The 27,113-nt window shown below is 53.2% G+C and overlaps 1 protein-coding gene across 3 annotated transcripts in view; it reads right to left on the bottom strand.

Annotated features, from left to right (window-relative positions):
* The window catches only part of AMBRA1 (autophagy and beclin 1 regulator 1), a 581,139-nt gene that overhangs the window by 35,657 nt on the left and 518,369 nt on the right, over nucleotides 1–27,113 (bottom strand). For all 3 annotated transcript variants that reach the window (XM_078684411.1, XM_078684412.1, XM_078684409.1), the window contains one exon: nucleotides 13,040–13,147. In XM_078684411.1, the coding sequence (XP_078540537.1) occupies nucleotides 13,040–13,147 (108 nt within the window). The remainder of the gene's footprint in view (nucleotides 1–13,039; nucleotides 13,148–27,113) is intronic.

Raw genomic sequence — 27,113 nt, forward strand, 5'->3', positions numbered from 1 at the left:
CCATCCATAGTCAGAGGCAAAACAATATGTACACTAGTGCTCCTTATTAAAGCATACTATGCTTAATTTATTCCATACATTCAGTGAAAAAACTGATCTCATTGTTTTTACATATATATAAACAAATACATCACATAGACATATATATACATACTTACAGTTGAACATACAGAACATAACATATATATTTTATTCTGCTCTCTTGGACCTTTTTTGTGATAAGGGACAGCATTGAGATGTATGAGAAGGACCAAGGCTGAGACGTGTTATGTGGATAGTGGAACAGTGTCGATTTTTCTGCTGCGACTGCGATAAAGTTAGACTATGGCTTAATGGATCGGTCAGGACTAGATAGGCCCCCATCAGCAGAAACCCCAGCACTCCCAGTACCTCCAGAGCTAGGGCCATTGCAACGTCTTTATGCAAGTACAAGAGGTCTTAGAGGCAAATCCTGCTGGGTATAGTTAGCAGAACTGTGCCATCTTATTCCAGCGGCGTCACGTTCGTGCATTTACACGCTTCTGAGACACAGAATACTATTTAAACTGCTGTTCTAGGCCCAGATTGTCCAGTTTAGATGTATTACCCTTGATCTTTTTAATGTAGGTCTTGTTGCTCTCTAAGAGCTGGTTCTGCCTCCATTCGAGGTTGTAATACAGTGAGAATTTGAATCAAATTATATTTCAACGTCTCACCATTCAACCTCATCAGATCTTCTTTATGTAAGGATCACTTGCACAAACTTCTAAGCCAGTCAACAAGTTACTTCTGCCTTTCGAGGCTATTGAGGAGGAAATCTCACACTATCCTTCTGAGCTTTTGAGAGCAAGGACCCTGACGACCCTTGAGAACTCACCTTGAAGCTTGGACAGGCAGGTGTGAAGGCATGTTAGGAGGAAGGAAACCTTTTACTCACCCGTAACGATGGTCCTGGAGTTCAGGACTCTTCTATATTCACATCCAGTTTGCAATCTAGTGGATGTGATCTGAAAGTGTCAGTAAGACTCCGGCAGGTGTGAGGACAGGATAGGTGACAATGCGAGCATTTACCAGCTGGGACTTCCACTAGTTGGTAAACATCCTTGGACCGTCTCTCAAAGACCATTGCCAGTTCAGAGGTCTGCCAACGGTAGCTCTTTACTGTTTGGTCACCTTTTTGATCCTGCAGGTAATGGCACGATAAAGAACTCTGGAATATGGTGTTCTCTTACTTCGAAGCCATTCATTGAAAACTGCAGTGAAAACAAGGTACTAAGCAAGGGGTGGGTGCTACAAGAGTGTTGGGAAGCCAAGCCTTTGTGCCACTAAGTTTTAGTACAGGGAATGAACAAGTGATTGGCCTTCGCTAATGCTCTTTCAAGTGGATGCTCTATCCAACAGTAGATTACTCAACTAAGAGTGTCCCAGATGCCAGACTAGATCTGGAGAATACTCCCAATACCTCCTCGTGCTGGGCGGTGGTGTATATTGCTCCACAGGGACCTAACACTGCCCCGGAATCGACACCGCAGTGTCTCATAGAAGCACCACTCCAAGCAATGATGTCAGTTTCTTCATGAGTTTCCTTTCAGGGCCCTCAGTCATGGACCAGTCCAAACACATTGTCCTTGACAGTGTCTGCATATTAACCTTGGGATCTTTTTATGGTAAGGGCAATGGGGCACAGAGCAGGGAGGCGGAAGGGAAGAGCAGAGTCTACTCAGAGTATCCACCTGAGAGAGCATTACTTGTTCTTCGGATGGACACTTCTAACCACAGATTCCCCACATAAAGAATAGATACCAAAATACAAAAGGCGGAGGGTGTGAGGAGTAAACAAACCAAACTGTGGGCAAAATGGGCAAGTCTCTGGACATGGATGTCACAGCGGTACTGCTTGGTGAACGTATGCACCAATGCCCACGTTGCAGCTTGGCAGATGTCAACGACAGGCACTACCTGTGCTAGCACCAAAGTTGCACCCTTGGTCCTGGTGGAATGGGATCAAAAGCATCCTGGCCAATGAATAGCATATGTTTATGCAAACCATGATCCCCCCCCCCCTTAACAGCATCCTCTTTTGACCCGCTATACCTTTTCCAGTCCTAGCAAACTCCACGAAGAGCTGGCCTCATGTGATCGACATAAACGCCCAAGGGTCTTTTAGGGTCCAGCCAACGAAGCCCCTCCTCCTATTTCAAGGATTGTGGCAGAGCAAAAAATCTGGTAGGGTGATAGATGGTCCGACATGAAAGGACAATGCTACTTTTGGCAGGAAGACGGAACAAGTCCTTAGCACTAATTTGTTCCAAAATAGAGAGCTGACGGGGTGCACGGAAGTGATTTCAAGGAGAAAGTCTGTTTTGATTGTTGTAAGTCATAAGGTGTAGCTATACATTGGCTCAAAATGTGTGCACATAAAGAATGTGAGGATCAAAATGTGGTACCAATGTGGTATGACAAAGGGTTTTGGAGCAAACAGTAGATACGTCTTTAAGGAAACTTATTACAACTGTTGATCTGAAAAGAGGAGGTTGGTCTGGCAAACTCAACAAGGAACAAAGGTGCGCAGTGGACGTAAAACAAGTGTGGCGCTGAGGCAGGGAAACGCACAAACGTAGTCCCCCAACGAAGACGTAAACATGTAGGACGTAATAATGTAGTAGTTGGTCGGTGCTGCAAGAGGAAACCGGAAACGAGGAGTAGGGCGAAAGACGGCGGGTTGGCCATTTGAGAGCAAGCATTTTTAAAGGGCCCTAACAGAGACCAATACAAGCAATACTAAGAATGGGTGGAGTTCAACTCCTAAACCATACACAAAAGGTCAGCAAGCGACAGCGCAAGCGCTGTACGCTTGACCTAAAAAGGGCAAATGTAACCTTTAACTGAGCCAACTGCAAGGCCCTTCTCGGCCAACTATATAAAAAACAACACATCAGAAGAACATGGTCAGCAGAATGTCGAGTTGCTGGATCCCTTACCAGGCAGCAAACTCCTCCCACTCGCCAGTATAAATGGATTTAGTTGAAGGATGTCTCGCTGGAAGGATGACATCCACTTCTTCTGCCAGCCCTTTGAAAGCGCTCCGCTATCGCTGCTCAATCTCCGCTCAGGGGGATGTGGGTTGCGGAGATTGAGGTGCAGGACCTTCCCCATCTGTTCAGACAAGAGGTCGCGCTGAAGAGATAGCTTGATTGGAGGGCAAAGCCTCATGAGAAGGCTTTGGGCTTTGTCTGTCTAGACCTCCTTCAGAACTCATGGTAGGAGCAGTAACAGCAGAAGCATACATGAGCCTAGTGTCTCACTGCAGTCGTTATGCATCTCCCAGTGACTTTCCTGGAGGAAACTCCAACCTTACGTGCTTTTGACATTGCTCATTCTAGACAGTAGGGTACAAACTAAAGCATGACCTTTTGTCCGTAGGTGCTCTGTGTGTGGGATGGAAAAGCTATTCATGGTCTGCCTGCTCAGCTCATCAGCAATCGTGTTCAGGGACGCCTCTAGGTGGCTGATCACCATGAAGACCTACTGCTGATCCAGGTACCTCCAAAGGTACACAGTCAGGTACCACCAAAGGTGCAAGGTTTGCTGGCACAGCACCCAACACTCTACTCTACCCCTTGCTGCAGCAGGCCATGGCAGACATCTTGGCCGTGCCTTCACCAGCCTCCCCATGACGATCAGCAGGACGGCTTTCAGAGCCAACTGGATTTCATGAAGCTCCGACAGACAGATATGGAGATGGCGCTCCGCCACAGACTAGAGGCCTCAGACCTCCACCTCTTCCACATGGGCCTCACTTCAAACCATGACTGATGAGTCTGTTACAACTGTGAAGTCTGTTTGAGGATGAGACAGTGGCCTGCCACACGCCAGGTTGGTGTCCATCTGCCACTAATCCAGATTCCTATCTAGATCTCATGCGAGAGAAGTTCTGAGACAGCTTGGTTCATCCAACACTGAGCCCAATGATACCAGAGGCATCACTGCAGGGCCCACAAGTACCATCTGGAGCATGGGATGAGCGGCCCACAAAAGCCTTACGACCATCCGCAGACGGACACAAAATGAATTCAAAAGATCAAGATCAAGATCATATTCTGAATGCTCCACGCTCGCAGCAGAAGGACGTCACTAAAAAGGGAATCCTCGGAGTTGGACTCAAGTGGAACTTTGACTATTTGTTGGAAAAAAAAAACAGGATGGCAGAAAAAGGCACGAGGAAAGGCAAGTACACACCCAATGACACCCTTCATGAGGTGGTGGGTTAATCCAGCATTAAAACAGCGGGACGGTCTGCAAAAGTCTTCCCTGATGGGGTAGGTGGGTGGAGGAATAGTAGGATGGAACAAAATGAAGTCCCTTTGAATAATTTGTAAAACCAGTCAGAGAGGACGTGAAGGAATTCCAGACAGGGAGGAAATATCTGAATATGCCCACTACTGGCTGGCTGTGGGTCTGAGAGGGTAAATCAAAGTGGTTTAGGGGTCGCTGTAGTAGAAGAGGAGGAAGTAGAAGACTAACGCACCTGCCAGGACCCCAGGTACTGTCTCTACAAGACAATGCGTTACCAAAGGAAAGAAACTTCTTGTAGCAAGACATGGCATTAGATATGTAGTAGAATGTGACGTAACAGAGCAACGCCGCAAGTAGCAAGAGTGATTTTTACCCCATCCCAACAACACAATCAAAATACCAGAGTTCATACATGGAAATTATGGAGGTGGAGTAGAACAGAATAAAAGAACATAACAGATCAGGGGTATCTTAGGTCGGCGTAAAGAGATTGTTATGGGTAGTGGCTGCATATCTAGGTGGCTTGTCCTCATCAGAGGAACATTTAAAAACGACTGTTCATATGATTGTAACATCTAGCCGCAGATTCCTTAATTTTTTTATTAAATGCCCTAGCTATCCCCCACTTTCCCGCAACCATATACTGGACCCGAGTCAGAATGGTTTCCGGGCGGGACACAGCACCGAGACCGCTTTGCTCTACATGACCGAACACATGCGATTGGTGCTCGACTCCGGGCGGACGGCGGCGCTCCTTTTATTAGACCCGAGCGCCGCATTCGATACTGTGTCCCACCGTGTCTTAATTCAGCGCCTAGAGGAAGCTGGAGTAGCGGGGACTGCTCTTCAGTGGTTCCGCTCCTTCCTCTCTGATCGGTCCTTTAAGGTGGCTATACCACCCTGCCAGTCCACCTTCCATCCTTTGGATCTGGGGGTTCCACAGGGCTCTTCGTTGAGCCCGACCTTGTTCAACCTCTACGTGAAACCGCTAGCTGCGATCGTCAAACAGTGGGGTTTGACGATGACCTCATATGCAGATGATACGCAGCTGGCGGTGACACTGAGTGGAGATCCTGAAATGGATGCCCCCAGATTCCGAGCTGGACTTGTGGCAGTAGCAAATTGGTTGAGAACCAATTGCTTATAATTGAACGCCAAAAAGACCGAAGTCTTGGTCTTGGGGAAACATGCGGAGCTCTGGGGAGATCAGTGGTGGCCTCCAGAATTGGGCATCACTCCCGTTCCAGCTTCCGAAGTAAAGAACCTAGGGGTATGGTTGGATCCGGCGCTTACCTTCACGGGCCATACGAAGAAGGTTGCAGCCACCTGCTACGGCATCTTGCGAGGTCTAAGACCGATACTTACGTTTCTTGATCCCTCCACCCGGCAGCTCGTGGTCCAGGCCTCGGTTCTATCTCGGCTGGACTACGGCAGCGCGCTGCTGCTGGGGATAAACCAGGCTGAGGCATCTAGGCTACAAAGGGTGCAGAATGCTGCGGCGCGGGCCATTGTTGGACTTCCAAGACATTGTTCTGTTTCCAGTACTATTTCCACCCTTCACTGGCTGCCGGTTAGACAAAGAATTAAGTTTAAGTCGCTTTGTCTGGCCTTTAAAATCATGAAGCTCTCTTCGCCACCTGCACTCGCTAACTTGCTTATCCCCTATGTCCCATCGAGGTCCCTGAGATCGGAGGCTCTTCATCTTGCGGCCTGCCCCCGTTTTAAACTCAGCAGGATGGGTGGCCGCTCCTACCGAGTGCTTGCCGCTGGTTTGTGGAACTCACTCCCGGTGCACATTCGAGCTCTGGATAATCTGACCGCTTTTAGGCGTGCTATCAAAACCTTCTTGTTTTCTGTACCTGGTTAGCCGTCTTTCTTCTCTTCCTGTGTGGAAAAGTAAATTTTGCCATGTTCTGTGTCCCTACGCCTCATCCATCATATGTTATGTGTGCATGACCAATATGCATATGTTATTCCCCATGTCCGATTAATGACGCAATTACAGTTGTGTCCACCTCTGGTATGTCATTTTCCAGTCCTCGTGAATACTACGAATATCAGGCCTATGTAAAGTAATGTTGCCACGTTTCTCAGTGTGCACGTTATTCCATTATAAAGTCCCCGTTTCCAGGCCTCAAAAGGGCCCGGACCACAGATTCAGCTCCTGTCTCCTGAAAGCCTCGCTGAGGAGCGATACAGCCCCCACCTGTATCCTCGACCCTTCACTTACTTCCTGCCTCGCAGTGCCCGGTGCAGCTTGGCTCTGCCTCTGAGTCTGCCAAAAGTATGTTATAGTTCCAGTTATCAGTTCAGTCCTCCTTCTGCATTCCTAAGCTACTGAACTGCATCAATAGTTTCCGTCATTGTCTAGCCTACTCGGCTCCACGTTAGAGAAATACTGTATTTAATGGTCATTTAATATTCTTCATCACGCATTTCATGTAGAATAATGCATGGTCCAGTCTTAGAATCAAGTTAGCTTTTCCCCTCATGACTTCTAGTTTATATCAACATGTTCCCTAAACATCAGATACCAGATAGGGTTTAGGTACATGTCGCTCCGACCCTCCAGACTCTAGTCTCTGCTCCTAGCACGGAGTTCGTAGCCCCCAGCTTCTCCTAGTAACACGTCATTGCTAGTTTTCGCGCACCATTAGGTTAGAGGTCCCGGCTCCTTAGGTAGCCCCCTCCTATGTTTCCGCCCATTCATGACATATTCTGTTACGTTTGCATCACATGTCTATGTATACTCCCAGTTACACCTCTTTTTACTGTTATCTTTCGCGACTGCTACGCATCACGCCTTCTGCTCCACCCACTGCTACGCCTACTGCAATGTAATGCTATGTGTTCGCGCTATGTATATATGCCTGTGTTTTGTTATTGAATGTTAGCGCGCTCATCCCAGACCTAGCCCAGCAGCTGCTGGGCCTCTTTTTCCCCTGCTGGGCCCCAGTTGTCCTGCTGGGCCCTGTCACCCTGTTCCTATGCAGGTTGTCCTGATCCTGTCCTTATGCTGTAATAAACCTGCAGAAACTCCTACTACCTCGAATCTTGACTCTTATTTTATTGAGCTATCTGTTATGCTATAAGTCTAGTCAAAAATAGGGTATTATTTATTTATTTACCACACCTGCGTGTTGTGTTTTAGTACCTGTTCATGCGCCAGGACGCCCCTTTGCTGGGGCAGCTGTGCGCTGTATAAATATTAGTAACATAACATAACACTCAGCGGAGGGTCTGCAAACGAATCCCACAAAGGTTCTCAGAGACAACCAGCTGGTCAAAATTAACAAGAGACCAAACGTACGTAGGAATTAGATGAAAAGGAGCGTGACGGCCTTACAAAAACTGAGGCAAGGACCACGGGCACTGCAAGTAAAACCAACCCTGCAAGCACGGAAAAGCCATTCCCCAAGGGTAGCGAGAAAATACAGTGACAGAAGACAACAGTAGGACAGTAGCACATGACCCCAAGGGTTCAAGTGAGCCTAGGGACTAGGAGGACCAGAGGCAATAGCAAATGCCATGTAAACTAACGTTCCCTACGCCAACAAAGAAGTATTTGAGGGAAACCTGTCCTGAGAAATTCAGAAAAAGGGGCTTCCAGAACACATCCACATCTGAGCCAAGATGAATGAACACATCCCTCGCAAAGTCAGGAGGACCAACCCAAGGACAAGGACAAGGACTGATGCAAATCAAATCCTATCCTTGGAAAGAAAAACATTATTAGACAAATTAACAACTACTTGCGTCACACAATGCATAGAACCCGTAGAGATGGAAAAATGGCAATCATACAGATATGAATCTGCTATAAATATTGATCAAATATGCTCAAATCAGTATAGCCGTGCTCTTCATATAGATCCATACCAAGAATACTCACACACACAAATAAATATACCTACAAAGTATTATATACCGCAATACATAAAACATACAACGAAGAGAGTAGCAAACTGCATCTCATAGTGAGATTCGCAAAAATACAATCTATATCTTGCATTATCTTATACAGCAAAGCTATATCCAAATATGCATAAACACAGATAAACAAATACACACATAGAAATAATAGAACTGATAAACACCAGGCCATGATACCTATAGAACAGAGGGGAGAGAGAGAGGGAGTTAGGGAGAGAGAGAGGGAGTTAGGGAGAGAGAGAGAGTTAGGGAGAGAGGGAGAGAGAGAGAGAGAGAGAGAGAGAGACAGAGACAGAGAGAGGGAGAGGGAGAGGGAGAGGGAGAGGGAGAGGGAGAGGGAGAGGGAGAGGGAGAGGGAGAGAGAGAGATCGCACCCTCAATAATGGTTGACTTAGCATCAAGGTAATGCTAGTTGACCAAAAGTATCCTGAGAGGCTGTTACTACCATAATCCTGAGAGAAACCAACAGGAAAATGAACCCTTGCCAACAGTAGACTCTTAAAACCACACTTGGTCCAGTAGGTCAAGATGAAGAACAACCCAACCCCTGGAAACCTCAAAAAGGAGGTATCCAGTTGGTAAATTTAATCACAAGGTATACCAGACAGAACAAAAATCAGACTGTAAATCAGATGAGGATTCATACATACATATATAGTTCTAGAATAACACAAAGATCAACAGACTATAATAAGATCAAACCATTGAACATTAACCCCTTCACCGCGAAGCAAATTCCACCGCGGTACGAGGAGGGGGCGTGGTGCTCGGGTACCCAGGACAGTTCCCAGCCGTCATGATTCACAGTAGGCATGTGCTCATGACGGCCGGGAGCCGTCCGAACTCCAGAGGCCTCTGATCTCCGCCTCTCCCATGTGGTCACCCCAGTAGTGATGCATCAGTCACCACTGTGAACTCAGGTTGGGGAAGGCAGAGGTATATGCCGTTGACCCAATCCTGGTCCGTTAGCCACAACTACAATTGTCATGCAGTGCCCTCCGAGATCTGAATGCAACCGGAAAGATTCCCCTGATGTTGCGCCCACTGGAACTTCAGGTCCCACTGCAGAGCCCGTATATGCCACCTGGCATGATCGACCAGTAGGTTGCAGGAGGCCATGAGGCCCAGCAGCCTCAGGGTCATTCTGACCGAAACCCGGGATAGAGGCTAAAAGATTGGAATCATAGCCCGAATATCACAGACTCGGTTCTCAGGAGGATAAACCAGAAACTGCGTTGTGTCCAGAACCGCTCTGATGAAAAGAAGCTTCGGAGAGGGAGTCGGGTGTGACTTCAGCACATTGACAGTGAACCCCAGTGAATGCAGGAGGTTTGCTGTAGTCTGGAAGTGGGAAACGACTGCCTGGGGCGAGCCTGCCTTTAACAGCCCATCGTCGAGATAGGCGAAAACTGGAACTCCTGATCTGCGCAGATGAGCTGCGACCACCGCCATCACTTTCGTGAACACCCGAGGGGCGCTGGTGAGGCCAAATGGGAGCACGGTAAACAAAGTGCTCAGGGCCTACCGTGAACAGCGGGTAGCGCCGGTGGGCCGGCAGGATGGGAATGTGAAAGTAAGCGTCCTGCAAGTCCAACGTTACCATCCAGTCTCCAGGGTCGAGAGCAGACAGGACCTGAGCTATCGCCAACATTTTGAACTTCTCATTCCGGAGGAAGTGGTTGACCTTCCTGAGATCCAAGATAGGACGCAGGCCTTTGTCCTTTTTGGGCACCAGAAAGTAGTGGGCATTGCAACCACATTCCACATCTGGGGCAGGAACTCGCTCAATGGCTCCCTCAGCCAAAAGAGCTGTAACTTCCTGTTGGAGAAGTGCCAGATGATCCTCCGACATGTGATGGTACTCATGTGGCATGCCTGGGGGGGGGCAGTCTTGTAGGGGAGGGAGTAGCTCCTTCAGACTCTCTGCAAACCCCACCTGTCTGATGTGATGGTGCACCAGTGGGGAAGGTGAAGGTGAATCCTGCCGCCCACTGGCCCTGAAAGGTCGGACTAGGAGGGTTTGGAGGCTGCTGCAGAAGGGACACTGGTGGACTGACCCGCTCGTCGGCCCCCAGACCAACGACGGTGGGTCCCACGTCCCCGGCCACGCAGGGGCTAAACAGCTTGTGCCGGCCTGTGGCTTTGGGTGGAACGTGGTGGGGCATCCTTTCTGTAGTCACAAAAGGGGCGAAAAGCAGACGCGCAGGGCAGATGGTGAAGAGGCCCACGGACTTGGCCGGAGCACGAGAGTCCTTATAACGTTCTAGCGCGTGGTCTGCTTTGTCGCCGAAGAGACAACGACCATCTAAGGGCATGTCCATCAGGGTAGCCTGGACATCCCCGGAAAAGCCAGTCGACCTCAGCCAGGCGTAGTGTTGAAGGGCTACCGACATGGACATTGTTCTGCCTAGTGAGTCGGCGGTGTCCAGTCCACATCGAATGATAAACTTGGTTGCGTCTCTCCCCTCGGTGACTGCATGGTGAGAGCATGACTGGGGCCTCCTCCGGGCACTGGGGCAGCACCTGCGCTGCCGTATCTCACATGAAGTGGGTGTAACAGCCGACAGACATGCAGTGTTTACCGACCGCAGTCCCAAGCTGGAGGAAGAAAACATTTTCTTCCCAAGATGGTCCAGCTTCTTAGATTCCCTATCAGGTAGAGCGGTAGGGAATGGGCCTTTGCACGTCGAGGCTTGGACCACCAAGCTCTCAGGGGCAGGATGTTGGGAGAGGAAAGTGGGGTAGCTCGGAGCAAGGAGGGGGTGTGGGGCAATTACCCTATCCACAGGAGCCCTTGTGTTGGGCCTGGACCAGGTGCCCAAAAGGATGTCAGTTAGGGCTTTATTGAACGGCAGCAGGGGCTCCAAAGAGCTTGCTGCTGGTTGGAGCACCTCTGTCAGGAGGTTAGTTCTGAGTGCCACCGTACGTAGCTCGAGGTTGAGAGCCTCGGCCACCCTACGCAACACAACTGCTAAAGAAGCTCTCTCCTCTGTAGCCAAGGTAGAAGGAGACAACATACCAAGGGCTGGGGTGGTATCCAGACCACTGGCTTCCCCCAACTCTTCTCTCCAGTCCGTATCTTCCAACTGGTCAGTTGGGTTGCCAAACCCCTCCCAGTCCTCCTCACCCTCCCCTGGATGCCAATCTGGCGTGAGAGGAACACCAGGGTAGAACAGGGGTACGAAAGTACCCATTGGCGCCGTATCCGGCGTCAGTCGACGTCGGTCCGGCTCCGTGTCAAAGTCAGGGTGGAGGCCGGAGTTGACGCTGGTTGGGGTTACAACCGGCGTCGGCTGCGTACGTGGTGTCGGTAGAATCGGCGCCGGGGGAGGTGTTGTCAGGTCGATCGGCGCCCATCCGGATCCCGGCCTGGATCCAAGGGGACCCTGCGGTGCTGAGGCCGAAGCTGCCGGCGTAGAAGGCCCAGGGCCCCCAGCCGATTCGACGTTCCCGAAGGCGCATCAGCGGAGTTGGACTGCCCAAAGATGGCATGCATCGTTTCGTAAAAGTTTCAAAGCTGGGCAGGGGTCGTTCCGGGTCCCAGAAAGGGAGGGAAATTCGGAGCTGACCCTTCGTGCTCTGCACTCGGAGCCACGGGACGGGCACCACCCGCATCCCTCATTGCGATGGCCGACAGACAGGGAGAAGTCGAATAGCAACGATGCTTCTATGACTTCTTCTTGTGCTTCGACTTACCTGAGGAGTGCGAAGACTTGGAGGACAAGTGGTGTTGACTCCGCAACCAGTCCCTCGACCTCCTGCATGACTGGGACCTTGAACAACACGGAGCGGACTGTCGGGCCATGAGAAGCTTTCGGGACTGCTCCCACAAAGACTTCAAATTCATGGTCCAGCAGTCGGAGCACGACATGGGGTCGTGGTCAAGCTCGAGGCACCACAGGCACATGTGATGCAGATTTGTCACCAACATCCGCTTTCGGCAGGACCTGCAAGTCTTGAAACGGGCATCTCTAAGGGCACGCCGAGCCGAAGACTCAAAAGCGGTGTCAACAAAAGTCGCAAAAGATCAGTCGAAAAGTGACTGGAGGTACCGCTCTCTCAGGATCTGCGCTGGCTGGCACGGAAAAAGGAAGATCTGACGTCAGCACGCGAGGGCAGCGGCTTAGTAGCTACCGCAACGTCGTCCTGGCAACCACGACCCCAATGACCAACGCGGAGCCAAACAACGCCACCTTTCAACGCACAGGGGTACTGCTGAAGAAAACATTCTCCGGATCCAGTCTGACGCCTGGGGGTAATTCAAAAGGTAAGGAACTTATTACTGATTGTCTCTTTCAGATGTGGGCGCGCCGGAGAGGACTTACAGAACTCCGCTGACATCACAATCTGAGTCAAAGTCATCACGGAGTCATATGATGCCGCCACTAAGCGCACAGAGGTGCTGCTGAAAAATTTCCTGATCAAGGCTGGCGCCTGGAGAGAATTCAGAAGTTAAGAAATCTGCGGCCCGATGTCTTCATCAGATGATATTACTTCCCTGCTTACATGCGTAATATCCAAGGACATCTAACACACCCGCCCCCGGAATATAATGTGCAATGCTAAGAACTATAGCAAAACGTTCTAACAAAATGTTTAGCTAAGGATGCCAAATGAGGTAATATGGATCCCAAATAACGCCCCCACCCCGTTTAATTTTTTTCTGTATGTTACCTCATAAAAAATCAACAAAGCCAATTAAGCTGAAAATGCCAATTGTGGATGCAGCCCTGAAAGGCGGTCAGTGAGAAGAGCTGAAGTGTTGCATGGCTCGCTATTAGCTCATCATTTGAAACCCCCATATTCCAATGTGCCAACCACATGTACTCACCCCAGCCTCTCGCTCGTTCGACTGCTGCTTGTGCTTCCGCTGGAATGGACAGTAAAGACTGCTTCGTTCAGCTGGTCCCAATAATATTCAGCACCTGAGTGCAAAGCCCTGGAAAGTGGACATGGACAAGTGTTACCTTCACACAGGCCTGCAGGCTTCAAATGCAGGATCTAAACTTACTCCAAGAGCCTTAAAAGTATAACAGGCTACAAACAATGAGTTTTACCTCTCAGCATTAAACAGAAAGTCACAGGCTGCCAATGGAAAACTGACAGTATGCACTAAAGTCATGGAACCAAAACCCAAACTGGCAGCACAGGACACGTGCAGAAGTCCTAGGACAGCACCAATGATGTTTGTGAGACTGACGCCATAATGTAAAATCGGAAAATCAAGTATAAAAAAATTGGGGGATAGTCAAGAGACTCATAAATATACACTTCTATCAGGTACTACTGCACAATATACCTTTGTTTAAAATCTTTCGCCTTGTGATTTGTGAACCTTTTTTAAATGCAGAACCCTGAGATACCACTGCAGGGACCTAACACACAGTTATCTTCACAAGCCCACCAGCTCTATCAGTACTACCCCTGCCCAACCAACTAGGACTGATAACACCACACCCAGGCAGGGTTTTCAGAACCACACTTCCTTGTGTATATGGCATCAGGAACAGGCAGGAGAGAGGCCTCTTCTATGGGGCCTTTGGCAGTGAGGATTACTGGCATCCTCAATGGAGGGGTCAACTGCTTACTCGTGGTATCTCAAGACTAACAATACTATTAGATTCAACTAGTTAACCAGCGTCTTGTGTCACACACTCTCCAGGGATGGCAAGGTCAAGTTGTCAAGGCTTACTTCAGGAGGAGCAAGAGGGTTTGGAGCACACATACTGATTGACAACAGAGATTATACCTAAACTCAATGCCTAGGTAGAGCTATGACGTTTAAAAAAAGAAGTATTTTTATTAAGATGTCAAAAAAGGATGCAGCACTTTAGGGGGTCAACATATGTCACCTGAACAACTGTCACTTTTTTATTTTACTATTTATTAGAACTACTACATGCTTAAACAGCAAGCTAACAATTCTAAGCGCACTGGGTCCAAAAAACATGGAAACCAAAAACAACACCTAGTGTCTGCTCTCGAGTCAAAAGTAAAGTTTTGAATGGTGCACATTTATTTATTTACAGTTTCTTATATAGTACTACTCAAGTCCAAGGGGAGTCAGCACGTTACAATAACATTAACAAGCATTTGCAATGCAATAGGTCTCCCATTTATAAGAGTTTGAGCTATTGACAATGCAATAGCTTAAACTCTCTTACATGTGAGACCTATTGCATTGCTAATATTTGTTTACTAGCGCCCATGCTGCGCTTTCACATTCATGTAGGCAGCGCCCCTTTCTTTAGACGAGCAGCGTCTAAAGAAAGGGGCATGGCTGACATTAAAGTGAAACCGCGGCATGGGGCGCTTTGACAAAAAGCACATTTGTTTGTCAAGTTGACCTATTTCATTCCAAAGACCGACCACCATTGTTCCAGCTGCTTGGAAAGTGAAAGCGTGCATGGCGCGCCAAATGTACGGAAAGCACGTCGTGCCTGCAGTAGGGCAAAAACCTTTAAAGAAATAGTACTTACAGACTAAATAAAACATACCGTGTTGCCATGGGAGGTTTCAAATGAAGACAAGGAGGTACAAAGGAGGGGCTAACAATGCCATTAAGGAATCATAAGCCAGCATTTATGAAGGGCAACAACACAAGCCAATTAATAATATGGGCGGAGCTTCAAATCCCTAACTCAATACAAAATGCCTCGCACAGCAGCCTCTTGGCTCGACCTAAAAATAAGAAGGAACCATATATCCAGTTTCAAGCGAAAGCGAACGGTCCAAAGATCCTGGCACTGGATATGAATTGCTAAGGTACTGGAGGATCTTTGCTCGAAGCTCTAGACCTTATCAGCCTCGTATTAAGTGGGGGTAAGGGTGTGAGCATATGTTCTTACCTTCGAAGCAATCTGTTTTAGCAAGTAGGGTAATTCCTTTTTATGACACAGCACAGTAGTCCAAGTTAGTTTGAGTGAAAGTAGTTATTTTATTTTCATTCAGCGCTTTATTGAACCATTTCATTTTTTTTAAGCTTATTTGATGGAAGGTGTTTAGAGAAAGGGAGGAACAGCCGACACGTGTTTCCCCCTATGTGGCAAGTTGAGCCAGGGCTTTCTCAAGGTAAATCATTACGTTCAAGAGTCATACAGTCTGACAAAGGTAGAATACATTTCAGTTTATTTCAAGGCCACATGTAAAAACATCCAAAATGTCAGGTTTTCAGATTATCTTTCTTCATCTAGCCCATGGCCATTAGGATAACTTGGGCCTAGCCTTTCTGATCTTTTTCAGCACTCTGGGCAGGACAAGGAGGAGCGGAAAGGCATACAGGAGCCCTGATCTCTAACGTTATTGGAAGGTGTCTCTAAGGGATGACTGCTTTTGGAACTCCTACGCGCAAATGTTTGAACACCGTGCGTTCTCTGCAGTGGCCAATAGATTGATCCAGGGTTCTTTCAATTGCTGGAAAGTGGAACTGCCACTCATGATTCCCTAGCCACCATCAACTGAGGTCATCCACCCTGGCGTTTATGGATCCCTGGGAGATACCCTGAAAGTTCAGCCACTACCAGAGGCACAGATTCTCCTGGCACAAGAACACAACCCAACAATGCCCTGTCAGTGTAATATTACAAGGCAGATGTGTCGTCCGTGAAAACCTGTTCCTGTTCTTCCTTGATGGTTAGAAGGAATGGTTTCAATGCCAAACCACTAGCAATTCAAATAAATGTAAGTGGAGGTGATCTTCCGTAAAAATGCTTTCAATGCCAAACCACTAGCAATTCAAATAAATGTATGTGGAGGTGATCTTCCGTAGGAGACCAGAGTCCTCTGATCTTCACCTCTCCCAGAAGATCTCCCCAACACAGCAACAATGCATCCGTCATGATCGTTACCTGTGGGTGGGGTATGGAGAGTGGTCTGCTGCTGGTCCAATTGCGGTAGAGCGGCCACTACTGCAGGTCTGTTGTAGTCTCTCCTTGGACACCTGGATAAAGTTTGAAATGTTCTCATGGAGGTGAGCCCACGGAGAATTCAGATTCCACTACAGAGCCCACCTCGTGTGGTCCATTAGTAAGATGCATGAGGCCAGGAAGCCTCAGAGATGCGCTCACTGAGATCCACGTCAGAGGTTGAAACATTGGGGATCATATCCAGACTGTCCTGGACTTGTTGAGGCGGGGTGGCTTGAAAGAACACCATAACTTGGATGGTTCCAATGAAGGGGAGTTGTTGTGAAGTCAGGTGTGACTTTGAAACGTTGACGGAAAAAAAACCCAATGTCAACAGGTTGACCGTTGTCTGGAGGTAGTTTATGACTGTTTGAAGTGAACCTGCCTTCAGTAGCCAGTCATCGAGGTATGGGAAGACTGGTATTCCCAACCACTGCAGAGGAGCTGCGACCACCACCACCATCTTTCTGAACACCTGAGGAGCACTGGTAAGGTCGGAGAGAAACACAGAGAACTGATAGTGATCTTGGGTTACCAGAAACTGCAGGACAGGAAGGTCAAAATAGAGCTTTGCAAGCCCGACACTACCATCCAGTCTCCTGGATCCAAGGCAGACAAAGAACTGGCCAGGGTTAGCATCGACTTCGACCTTTCAGAGGAAGGAGTTCAGACAGCGAAGGTCTAGGACGTGGCGAATTGGCTTCGTTGCAGACCAGCAAGGTCTGTGGCGCTTCTCCTTTGTAGGGACGCTGGAGCAAACCTGGAGCAACCAGGAAAGCAAGTTAGATTCAAAATGGGGTCTTCTGGGGGCTCACTAGCCAACGGACTAGGGACCGGGAAGACGCATCGAGCTGAAATGCAAAAGCGGGGCCCACGGGACACTCATGGAGTGCGGGCCTCTGAGTTTCGGTGCAAATGGTGCTCGAGTCTGGGGCTTCAAGCACCCCAATGCACAACTTCGAGATACCTCGTAAAGTGAGTGCAGCTAGCAAAATGCAGGATGTCCAGTCAGATATCCACCCTCCTACAGTCATGAAGTGTGGTAGAGTAGGGTGGCATGAATTGGCATAGTGTGTCAGAGTGGAGTTGTATAGATGACAGAGTGGAGTAGTTTGTCAGAGAAGAGTGGAGTAAAGTGGCATGGATCAATCAATCAATCAATCAGGTCATTTGTAGAGCGCACTACTCACCCGTAGGGTCTCAAGGCGCTGGGAGGGGGGGGGGTGCCGCTACTGCTCGAACAGCCAGGTCTTGAGCTTCCTCCTGAAGGAGAGGTGGTCTTGGGTCAGGCGCAGATTGGTCGGAAGTGAGTTCCAGGTCTTGGCGGCCAGGTAGGAAAAGGATCTTCCTCCTGTCGTCGCTCTTCGGATGCGGGGGACGGCGGCGAGGGCGTGGTTGGTTGATCTGAGGAGGCGCTTGGGAGTGTAGAAGTTGATCCGGTTGTTGAGGTAGCTCGGGCCTTGGTCGTGTAGGGCTTTGTGCGCGTGGGTGAGGAGCCGGAAGGTGATTCTCTTGTTGACCGGGAGCCAGTGCAGATCTCTCAGGTGTCCGGAGATGTGGCTGCGTCGGGGGATGTCGAGGATGAGTCTCGCCGAGGCGTTCTGGATCCGCTGGAGTCTCTTCTGGAGTTTGGCCGTGGTTCCGGCGTAGAGGGCGTTGCCGTAGTCCAGTCGGCTGGTGACGAGGGCTTGGGTGACCGTCTTCCTCGTCTCGGTGGGGATCCACCGGAAGATCTTACGTAGCATGCGCAGGATGTTGAAGCATGACGAGGAGACGGCGTTGACTTGTCTGGTCATGGAGAGGGAGGAGTCCAGGATGAAGCCCAGGTTGCGTGCGTGGTCCGTCGGTTTGGGTGCGGTGCCCAGGGCGGGGGGCCACCAGGAGTCGTCCCAGGCGGAGGGCGTGGAGCCCAGGATGAGGACCTCCGTCTTGTCTGAGTTCAGTTTCAGGCGGCTGGTCGTCATCCATTCGGCTACGTCTCTCATCCCTTCGTGCAGGTTGGCTCTGGCGGTGGCGGGGTCGTTGGTCAGGGAGAGGATCAGCTGGGTGTCGTCGGCGTAGGAGATGATGTTCAGGTTGTGTTGGCGTGCGATGGCCGCGAGGGGGCTCATGTAGACGTTGAAGAGGGTTGGGCTCAGCGAGGATCCTTGGGGTACGCCGCAGATGACTTTGGTGGCCTCTGACTTGTACGGTGGTAGGCGGACTCTTTGTGTTCTTCCGTCGAGGAAGGAGGTGATCCATTCCAGTGCCTTCTCCTGGATTCCGATGTTGCTGAGGCGCTGTACTAGGGTGCGGTGGCAGACAGTGTCGAAAGCCGCGGAGAGGTCCAGGAGGATGAGGGCCGCTGTTTCTCCGTTGTCCATCAGAGTTCGAAGGTCGTCGGTGGCGGCGATGAGGGCGGTCTCGGTGCTGTGGTTCGCTCGGAAGCCGGACTGTGAGGGGTCGAGGGATCCATTCGTCTCGAGGAAGGCGGCCAGCTGTTTGTTGACGGTCTTCTCGATGACTTTGGCCGGGAACGGGAGGAGCGAGATGGGACGGTAGTTCTTGAGGTCGGTGGGGTCTGCTGTGGGTTTCTTGAGGAGAGCGCTGAGTTCGGCGTGCTTCCAGCTCTCAGGGAAGGTGGCGGAGTCGAAGGAGGTGTTGATGATGTCCCGCAGGTGGGGTGCGAGGACAGCGTCGGCCTTGTTGAAGACGTGGTGAGGGCAGGGGTCAGTCGGAGATCCTGAATGGATGGAGTTCATGGTGCGGATGGTGTCTTCGGTGCTGATCGGAGTCCAGGTGCGGAGGGTGGTGGTGGGTGGCGTCGTTGCGGTTGTGGCTTGCGTTGGTTGGTTGTTGAAGCTGTTGTGTATGTCCGTGATCTTGTTGTGGAAGTAGGACGCGAGGGAGTTGCAGAGGTCTTGCGACGGTGTGATGTCGTTGTTTCCGGCGTTGGGGTTGGAGAGCTCTTTCACGATGTTGAAGAGTTCCTTGCAGTTGTGTGCGTTGTTGTCCAGCCGGTCCTTGTATTCATTTTTCTTGGTGGCGCGGATCAGTTGGTGGTGTTTCCGGGTGGCGAGCTTGAGGGTGGTCATGTTGTCCGTCGTTGGTTCCCTTCTCCAGGCTTTCTCGAGGGCTCGACAGTTCTTCTTGGAGCTCTTGAGTTCGTCGGTGAACCATGGTGTTTTTCTGCTGCAGGATCTGCTGGGCGGGGTCCTTAGAGGGGCGAGTTCGTCCGCGCAGTTGCTGATCCACTTCGTGAGGTTGTCGGCGGCCTGGCTGGGGTTCGCTGAGTTGGCGGGAGGGTGCTGGCTCAGGGAGGCGGTGAGCTGGTCGGCTGTGATCTTGTTCCAGCTTCTTCGAGCCACCTGTTGCTGGCGGTGGTGGATCGTCGTTCTTCTGAAGGTGAAGTGGACGCAGCTGTGGTCCGTCCAGTGGAGTCCTGTTGCGTGGCTGAAGGTGACGTCTTTGCTGGATGAGAAGACGGCGTCGAGTGTGTGTCCGGCGAGGTGGGTGGGGGTGGTCACCAGTTGCTTGAGTCCGAGGTTGTCGAGGTTGTCGAGCAGGGTGATGGTGTTGCGGTCGTTGTTGTTCTCCAGGTGGAAGTTGAGGTCCCCCAGGAGGATGTAGTCGGCGGAGGGGAGAGCGTGCGGGCTGACGAAGTCGGCGATGTCCTCGCTGAATCGTGTGCGCGGTCCCGGGGGTCGGTAGATCAGGGTGCCTCTGAGGGTGGTCTTCGGGTTGGTGTGGATCTGGAAGTGCAGGTGTTCAGCGGTGGTGAGGGTGTCGTCGGTGTTGGTCGTGATTGGCATAGAGGCAGTTGCATGGAGTGGGATAGAATGTCAGAGAGATGGAGTAGAGTTGAGTGGAGTATTGAATCGAAGAGTGGAGTAAAGTGTCACAATGGAGCAGGGTGGGGTGGTGTAGAGTGGGAGGTTGTAGAGTGGCGGAGCCTAGAGTGGGGAGTAGCATGTGGGGGCATAGAGTGGGGGGGGCGAGGGTGGAGGGGGGCGTAGGGTGGGGGGGTAGGGGGGTCGTAGAATGGGGAGGGGAGTGGGGGGCGTAGGGTGGGGGTCATGGGTCATAGAGTGGGGAGGGTCGTAAAGTGGGGAGGGTCGTAAAGTGGGGAGGGTCGTGGGGTGGGGCGTAGAGTGGGGTGGGGCGTAGAGTGGGGAGGGTCGTAGAGTGGGGAGGGTCGTAGAGTGGGGAGGGTCGTAGAGTGGGGGGCATAGAGTGGGGGGCATAGAGTGGGGGGCATCGAGTGGGGGGCATCGAGTGGGGGGCATCGAGTGGGGGGCATCGAGTGGGGGGCATCGAGTGGGGGGCATCGAGTGGGGGGCATCGAGTGGGGGGCATCGAGTGGGGGGCATAGAGTGGGGGGCATCGAGTGGGGGGCATAGAGTGGGGGGCATAGAGTGGGGGGCATAGAGTGGGGGGCATAGAGTGGGGGGCGTGGAGTGGGGGGCATAGAGTGGGGGGGCATAGAGTGGGGGGGCATAGAGTGGGGGGCGTGGAGTGGGGGGCGTGGAGTGGGGGGCGTGGAGTGGGGGGCGTGGAGTGGGGGGCGTGGAGTGGGGGGCGTGGAGTGGGGGGCGAGGAGTGGGGGGCGTGGAGTGGGGGGCGTGGAGTGGGGGGAGTGGGGGGCGTGGAGTGAGGGGCGTGGAGTGGGGGGCGTGGAGTGGGGGGCGTGGAGTGGGGGCGTGGAGTGAGGGGCGTGGAGTGGGGGGCGTGGAGTGGGGGGCGTGGAGTGGGGGGCGTGGAGTGGGGGGCGTGGAGTGGGGGGCGTGGAGTGAGGGGCGTGGAGTGAGGGGCGTGGAGTGGGGGGCGTGGAGTGGGGGGCGTGGAGTGGGGGGCGTGGAGTGGGGGGCGTGGAGTGGGGGGCGTGGAGTGGGGGGCGTGGAGTGGGGGGCGTGGAGTGGGGGGCGTGGAGTGGGGGGCGTGGAGTGGGGGGCGTGGAGTGAGGGGCGTGGAGTGGGGGGCGTGGAGTGGGGGGCGTGGAGTGGGGGGCGTGGAGTGGCGGGAGTGGGGGGCGTGGAGTGAGGGGCGTGGAGTGGGGGGCTTGGAGTGGGGGGCGTGGAGTGGGGGCGTGGAGTGAGGGGCGTGGAGTGGGGGGCGTGGAGTGGGGGGCGTGGAGTGGGGGGCGTGGAGTGGGGGGCGTGGAGTGGGGGGCGTGGAGTGAGGGGCGTGGAGTGGGGGGCATCGAGTGGGGGGCATCGAGTGGGGGGCATCGAGTGGGGGGCATCGAGTGGGGGGCATCGAGTGGGGGGCATCGAGTGGGGGGCATCGAGTGGGGGGCATCGAGTGGGGGGCATAGAGTGGGGGGCATAGAGTGGGGGGCATAGAGTGGGGGGCGTGGAGTGGGGGGCGTGGAGTGGGGGGCGTGGAGTGGGGGGCGTGGAGTGGGGGGCGTGGAGTGGGGGGCGTGGAGTGGGGGGCGTGGAGTGGGGGGCGTGGAGTGGGGGGCGTGGAGTGGGGGGCGTGGAGTGGGGGGCGTGGAGTGGGGGCGTGGAGTGGGGGGCGTGGAGTGGGGGGCGTGGAGTGGGGGGCGTGGAGTGGGGGGCGTGGAGTGGGGGGCGTGGAGTGGGGGGCGTGGAGTGGGGGGCGTGGAGTGGGGGGCGTGGAGTGGGGGGCGTGGAGTGGGGGGCGTGGAGTGGGGGGCGTGGAGTGGGGGGCGTGGAGTGGGGGGCGTGGAGTGGGGGGCGTGGAGTGGGGGGCGTGGAGTGGGGGGCGTGGAGTGGGGGGCGTGGAGTGGGGGGCGTGGAGTGGGGGGCGTGGAGTGGGGGGCGTGGAGTGGGGGGCGTGGAGTGGGGGGCGTGGAGTGGGGGGCGTGGAGTGGGGGGCGTGGAGTGGGGGGCGTGGAGTGGGGGGCGTGGAGTGGGGGCGTGGAGTGGGGGGCGTGGAGTGGGGGGCGTGGAGTGGGGGGCGTGGAGTGGGGGGCGTGGAGTGGGGGGTGTGGAGTGGGGGGCGTGGAGTGAGGGGCGTGGAGTGGGGGGTGTGGAGTGGGGGGCGTGGAGTGGGGGGCGTGGAGTGGGGGGCGTGGAGTGGGGGGCGTGGAGTGGGGGGCGTGGAGTGGGGGGCGTGGAGTGGGGGGAGTGGGGGGCGTGGAGTGGGGGGCGTGGAGTGGGGGGCGTGGAGTGGGGGGCGTGGAGTGGGGGGCGTGGAGTGGGGGGCGTGGAGTGAGGGGCGTGGAGTGGGGGCGTGGAGTGGGGGGCGTGGAGTGGGGGGCGTGGAGTGGGGGGCGTGGAGTGGGGGGCGTGGAGTGGGGGGCGTGGAGTGGGGGGCGTGGAGTGGGGGGCGTGGAGTGGGGGGCGTGGAGTGGGGGGCGTGGAGTGGGGGGCGTGGAGTGGGGGGCGTGGAGTGGGGGGCGTGGAGTGGGGGGCGTGGAGTGGGGGGCATAGAGTGGGGGCGTGGAGTGGGTGGAGTGGGGGGTGTGGAGTGGGGGGCGTGGAGTGAGGGGCGTGGAGTGGGGGGCGTGGAGTGGGGGGCATAGAGTGGGGGGCGTGGAGTGGGGGGCGTGGAGTGGGGGGCGTGGAGTGGGGGGCGTGGAGTGGGGGGCGTGGAGTGGGGGGCGTGGAGTGGGGGGCGTGGAGTGAGGGGGCGTGGAGTGGGGGGCGTGGAGTGGGGGGCGTGGAGTGGGGGGCGTGGAGTGGGGGGCGTGGAGTGGGGGGCGTGGAGTGGGGGGCGTGGAGTGGGGGGCGTGGAGTGGGGGGCGTGGAGTGGGGGGCGTGGAGTGGGGGGCGTGGAGTGGGGGGGCGTGGAGTGGGGGGCGTGGAGTGGGGGGCGTGGAGTGGGGGGCGTGGAGTGGGGGGCGTGGAGTGGGGGCGAGTGGGGGGCGTGGAGTGGGGGGCGTGGAGTGGGGGGCGTGGAGTGGGGGGCGTGGAGTGGGGGGCGTGGAGTGGGGGGCGTGGAGTGAGGGGCGTGGAGTGGGGGCGTGGAGTGGGGGGCGTGGAGTGGGGGGCGTGGAGTGGGGGGCGTGGAGTGGGGGGCGTGGAGTGGGGGGCGTGGAGTGGGGGGCGTGGAGTGGGGGGAGTGGGGGGCGTGGAGTGGGGGGCGTGGAGTGGGGGGCGTGGAGTGGGGGGCGTGGAGTGGGGGGCGTGGAGTGGGGGGCGTGGAGTGGGGGGCGTGGAGTGGGGGCGTGGAGTGGGGGGCGTGGAGTGGGGGGCGTGGAGTGGGGGGCGTGGAGTGGGGGGCGTGGAGTGGGGGGCGTGGAGTGGGGGGCGTGGAGTGAGGGGCGTGGAGTGGGGGGCGTGGAGTGAGGGGCGTGGAGTGGTGAGGGGCGTGGAGTGGGGGGGCGTGGAGTGGGGGCGTGGAGTGGGCGCGTGGAGGGGAGTGTCAGACAGTGGAGTGGAGTGTTGTGTTAAGTGCAAGTGTGGAGGGGCATAGAGTGAAGTGGGATGTTGAGTAGAGTGGCTCGGCATGGAATGGCGAAGTGTGGAGTGGCATGTTGTAGAATAGTGTAATCTCATGGAGGGTTGTATAGTGGCATGCCATAGAGTGGAGTAGTGTGGAGTACAAATGGTGTTGTAGCACACGGTCATTACAGACAATACATTTTCAATTGTAATGATCATTACATATGCACAGACAGTTTTACTGATAAGTGTATATAACACAAACGATAATGTGTGGAAATGTCATTACCTAGTGTACTGGTGTGCTTTGATTATATAAAAATATATGTTTCTACCACACTTTAGAATTACAAATAAATGTGCTACATTTGTGCTTTGCTAATTCTGATGTATTCTGAAATATCTGCACCGTTCATTTACAAGCACTTAAATGTTGTTGTGTGCTAGAAAAGCCTTTCCTTTCACAGCAAGATTGTCACATAAACCCACTTGTGAAGCCAGCAAAAGAAAAGTAAACACCAAGCCCCCTTGAAAGACAGTCTTACATTTGGCCTCAGTCTTTGAATGCACAGCATATGTGACAAAATAAGAGCAAGAATATTTAAAAGCCTATTTACAGAAAGCAAGTACTCTTGGAAGAATAAAGTAAGTAGGCAATGCTCCAGAGGAGGGACAAACTCAAGCCGAACAACCTAAAACAAATAAAGCCAGCAAACCGAAAGCAAGCAATTGCGAGTTACAAACCACAAGGCCAATGGTAAACAATGGGCGGTAGGCCTTCCCAGGGAAGATTTCGAAATATCCTCAAGAAGTCGTTAGCCTACAGCTGGGCTGTCTGGTAGGCTTTGAACATAAAGACCCCGCCTTACTTTAAAGCTTTGAGGAGGTCGGTTAGGAATAAATACAATTCCAGGAGTGCACGAGTATGCCCCTGCTTGAGTCTACTTGGAATAGTGATTAAAGCTTTGAGGAGGTCGGTTAGGAATAAATACAATTCCAGGAGTGCACGAGTATGCCCCTGCTTGAGTCTACTTGGAATAGTGATCTTGCTGATGGACAAGCCGCCAGTAACTAGCTGGACCTGGGGCCAAGCGTCTCAATGCACCCTATGAAGTTGGTCACACAGAGCAGGCAACTGAACAGTATTGAAAGCTGCAAGGAAGTCCAGGAAGAAGGAGTGAAGATGGCTGGCACCTCTCACCGCAGACTTCAGCACAAGAGAGCAGAGGACTCCAGGTACCAGCACAGGGCACGAATCTTGGCTCGTGTGCCGAAGAGACACTGTTCTACACGTTCCTGGTGCAGACTTAACAAGTTTCTAACAAGGCACTCGACGTGTGAAAACAATCAGCTTTTTGGGAGCATAAACCATTGTATGACAAAGGGAAACCATGGATAATTAAATTTGCCTCACCACTGCCCAGCAGAGAATGCCCTCACACTGGCCAAGAGTACATGTTTCTCTCACTAGTGCCCACTTTTCAGACTGTTCAACAATACCAGGCTCTCACACTGCCCACTGGTGCCAGTCCCTCCTTCTGCCCATCAGCATACGTCACACACTCTGCCCACTAGTCCAGGCCCTAAATCTGCCCACCAGTGATGAGCCACCACAGGGCTCACTAATGCCAACTCCGCACACTGCCCATCACTGTAGGTTCCACTCAGTGCCCACCAGTGCACCAACACAGGCTCTTTGGGGGGATTCTACTGGGCATGGGGTGAGAACAGGCGGGACACCCCTCAGATGTACTGGCTGTGGGTTTGGGGTAAACGGGAGTGCCAAGGTGCGCTACAAAGAAGTGTCTGCCATCAATGCTTGTTTCTAGCTATAGCAGCGGTGACCCAGTGCCTCGAACCTGGACAGGCGCTTTGATGGACGTGCTCCTCGAGTCCGCTGTTGGCATCCTTTGGCGCCTTCCTGCACAGACGAGGAGACAGATTCAGTTGGGTTTCACACATGGCTTCACACAGAGCCCTTACACTGGGCACTCATCTGACGGACAGACCTCCTTTCCACTGCCTACACTCACCAAGGGGAAGGCTCCCAAGTCTAAGAGGGCCACACGGGCAGCAACGGGGCTGACACCTTGTCTGGAGACATGGAACCAGCACCGAGCGAGGGGGGCGCCCTACAAACTCTCTGCGGGGTGCCCTGCGCTCGGAGCGAGACAACGGACACCCTACGCTCCAATGCAAGGTGGCACACGCTCCCTTAACAGGTGCCCCGCGTCCCATGCAAGTTGAGACACCAACACCTCATGAGTTGACAGGTGCCCTGCACCCCAATGCAAGGTGGCCAAAACCCCCATGAGAGCTAAAAGGCGCCCTGAACCCCAATGCATGGTGGCTCACACCTCCGTAAAAGCCGACAGGTGCCCTGCACCCCAATGCAAGGTGGATCACACCCCCATGAGAGCCAACAGGCTCCCTGCACCCCAATGCAAAGTGGCCGACACCCCCATGGGAGCCGAAAGGTACGCATGAGTTTCGCCCACCCTGAGCGATCTCTCCTCGATCCGTTCTGAAATGCTCTCCCGCCATTGCCGGTGTTTGATCCCCGCTACTTTGTTTCCCCGCAGGCGCCCCATTACTCCTCCGCTGATCTGACTCTACTAACTGCACGATCAGGTAATTGTCTCCTTGCGATTATTCCTCTGGCCGCACCGAGACGGCTTGCCCCACCCTGTGAGCCTAAACGTAACTCTCTGCCCCCTCCATTTACTCCCCTACAGCCATCGCATCCTGAGCCCTCGCCAGGACGTCCAGCCCATGAGAACTCCACCTGGCTGACGTAGTAAGTTTAGATACCCTGCGCTTCTGCCCTCTCGCTTTTCCCCCCCCCCACTCAGTCGGTAATCGCCACCTAGCCACGCGACATTATTAACGCATTCCTGAAAAGTGACTAGCCACATTAAGTTTAAACACTACTTCTCCAGCTCCCCAATGGTTGTTACCTTAGTCATCACCAGGATACCTGCCTGGTTGACGATATACGTCTTCGCGCTCACGCTTTCACTGTACTTGCGTAGCGACCACCACCTAGCCATGCGATACTATATCCGCTTTCCTGGCAAGCCTCTAATCACTATATCATCACCTGTAGCCTGCCAGTCTAAAAGTAACTTCACACCAGCACTGGCCCCTCCCTGGGAGCGCCACAATCCAATAGTAAACAGGGTTTTTTTTTCAAAAAGGGTAAGAGAGAGAGCCTTCCCCTGCGCCCATCTCATTGCCCCCCTCTCTCTCCCCCTTACAGCACTGCCCACATTGACAACCCCGTCCTGATGATGATCCCAACTCACAGGGATCGAAACGCCGTCGACCTTACAGCATAATCATAAGACGCATAACAAGCTTGGTGCTCCTGTTAAATTGTTTTGAATCATGTTCTAAGTGACTACAACTTGATCTTATTTCGGAGTCACCATTGTTTTATTATTTGTCACTATGCGCCGATCACGCTGCTCACTTTAGCACTTGCACCTTCACAGTCACCTATTGTATATATCACTACCAACCAAGTGCCACTGGGTTGTCACATGATTCCTTCTGTACAGTGCTGTTTAACTGTATTACCCTTTTTGAAAAAAAAAAACCCTGTTTACTATTGGTGAATAATACCTTTTTCAAAGAACTCCAGTGACTCCTTGTTGGTTATTTCTTGTAA

This window comes from Lissotriton helveticus, chromosome 3_2 (assembly GCF_964261635.1).
Source record: "Lissotriton helveticus chromosome 3_2, aLisHel1.1, whole genome shotgun sequence".
Taxonomy (NCBI): Eukaryota; Metazoa; Chordata; class Amphibia; order Caudata; family Salamandridae; genus Lissotriton; species Lissotriton helveticus.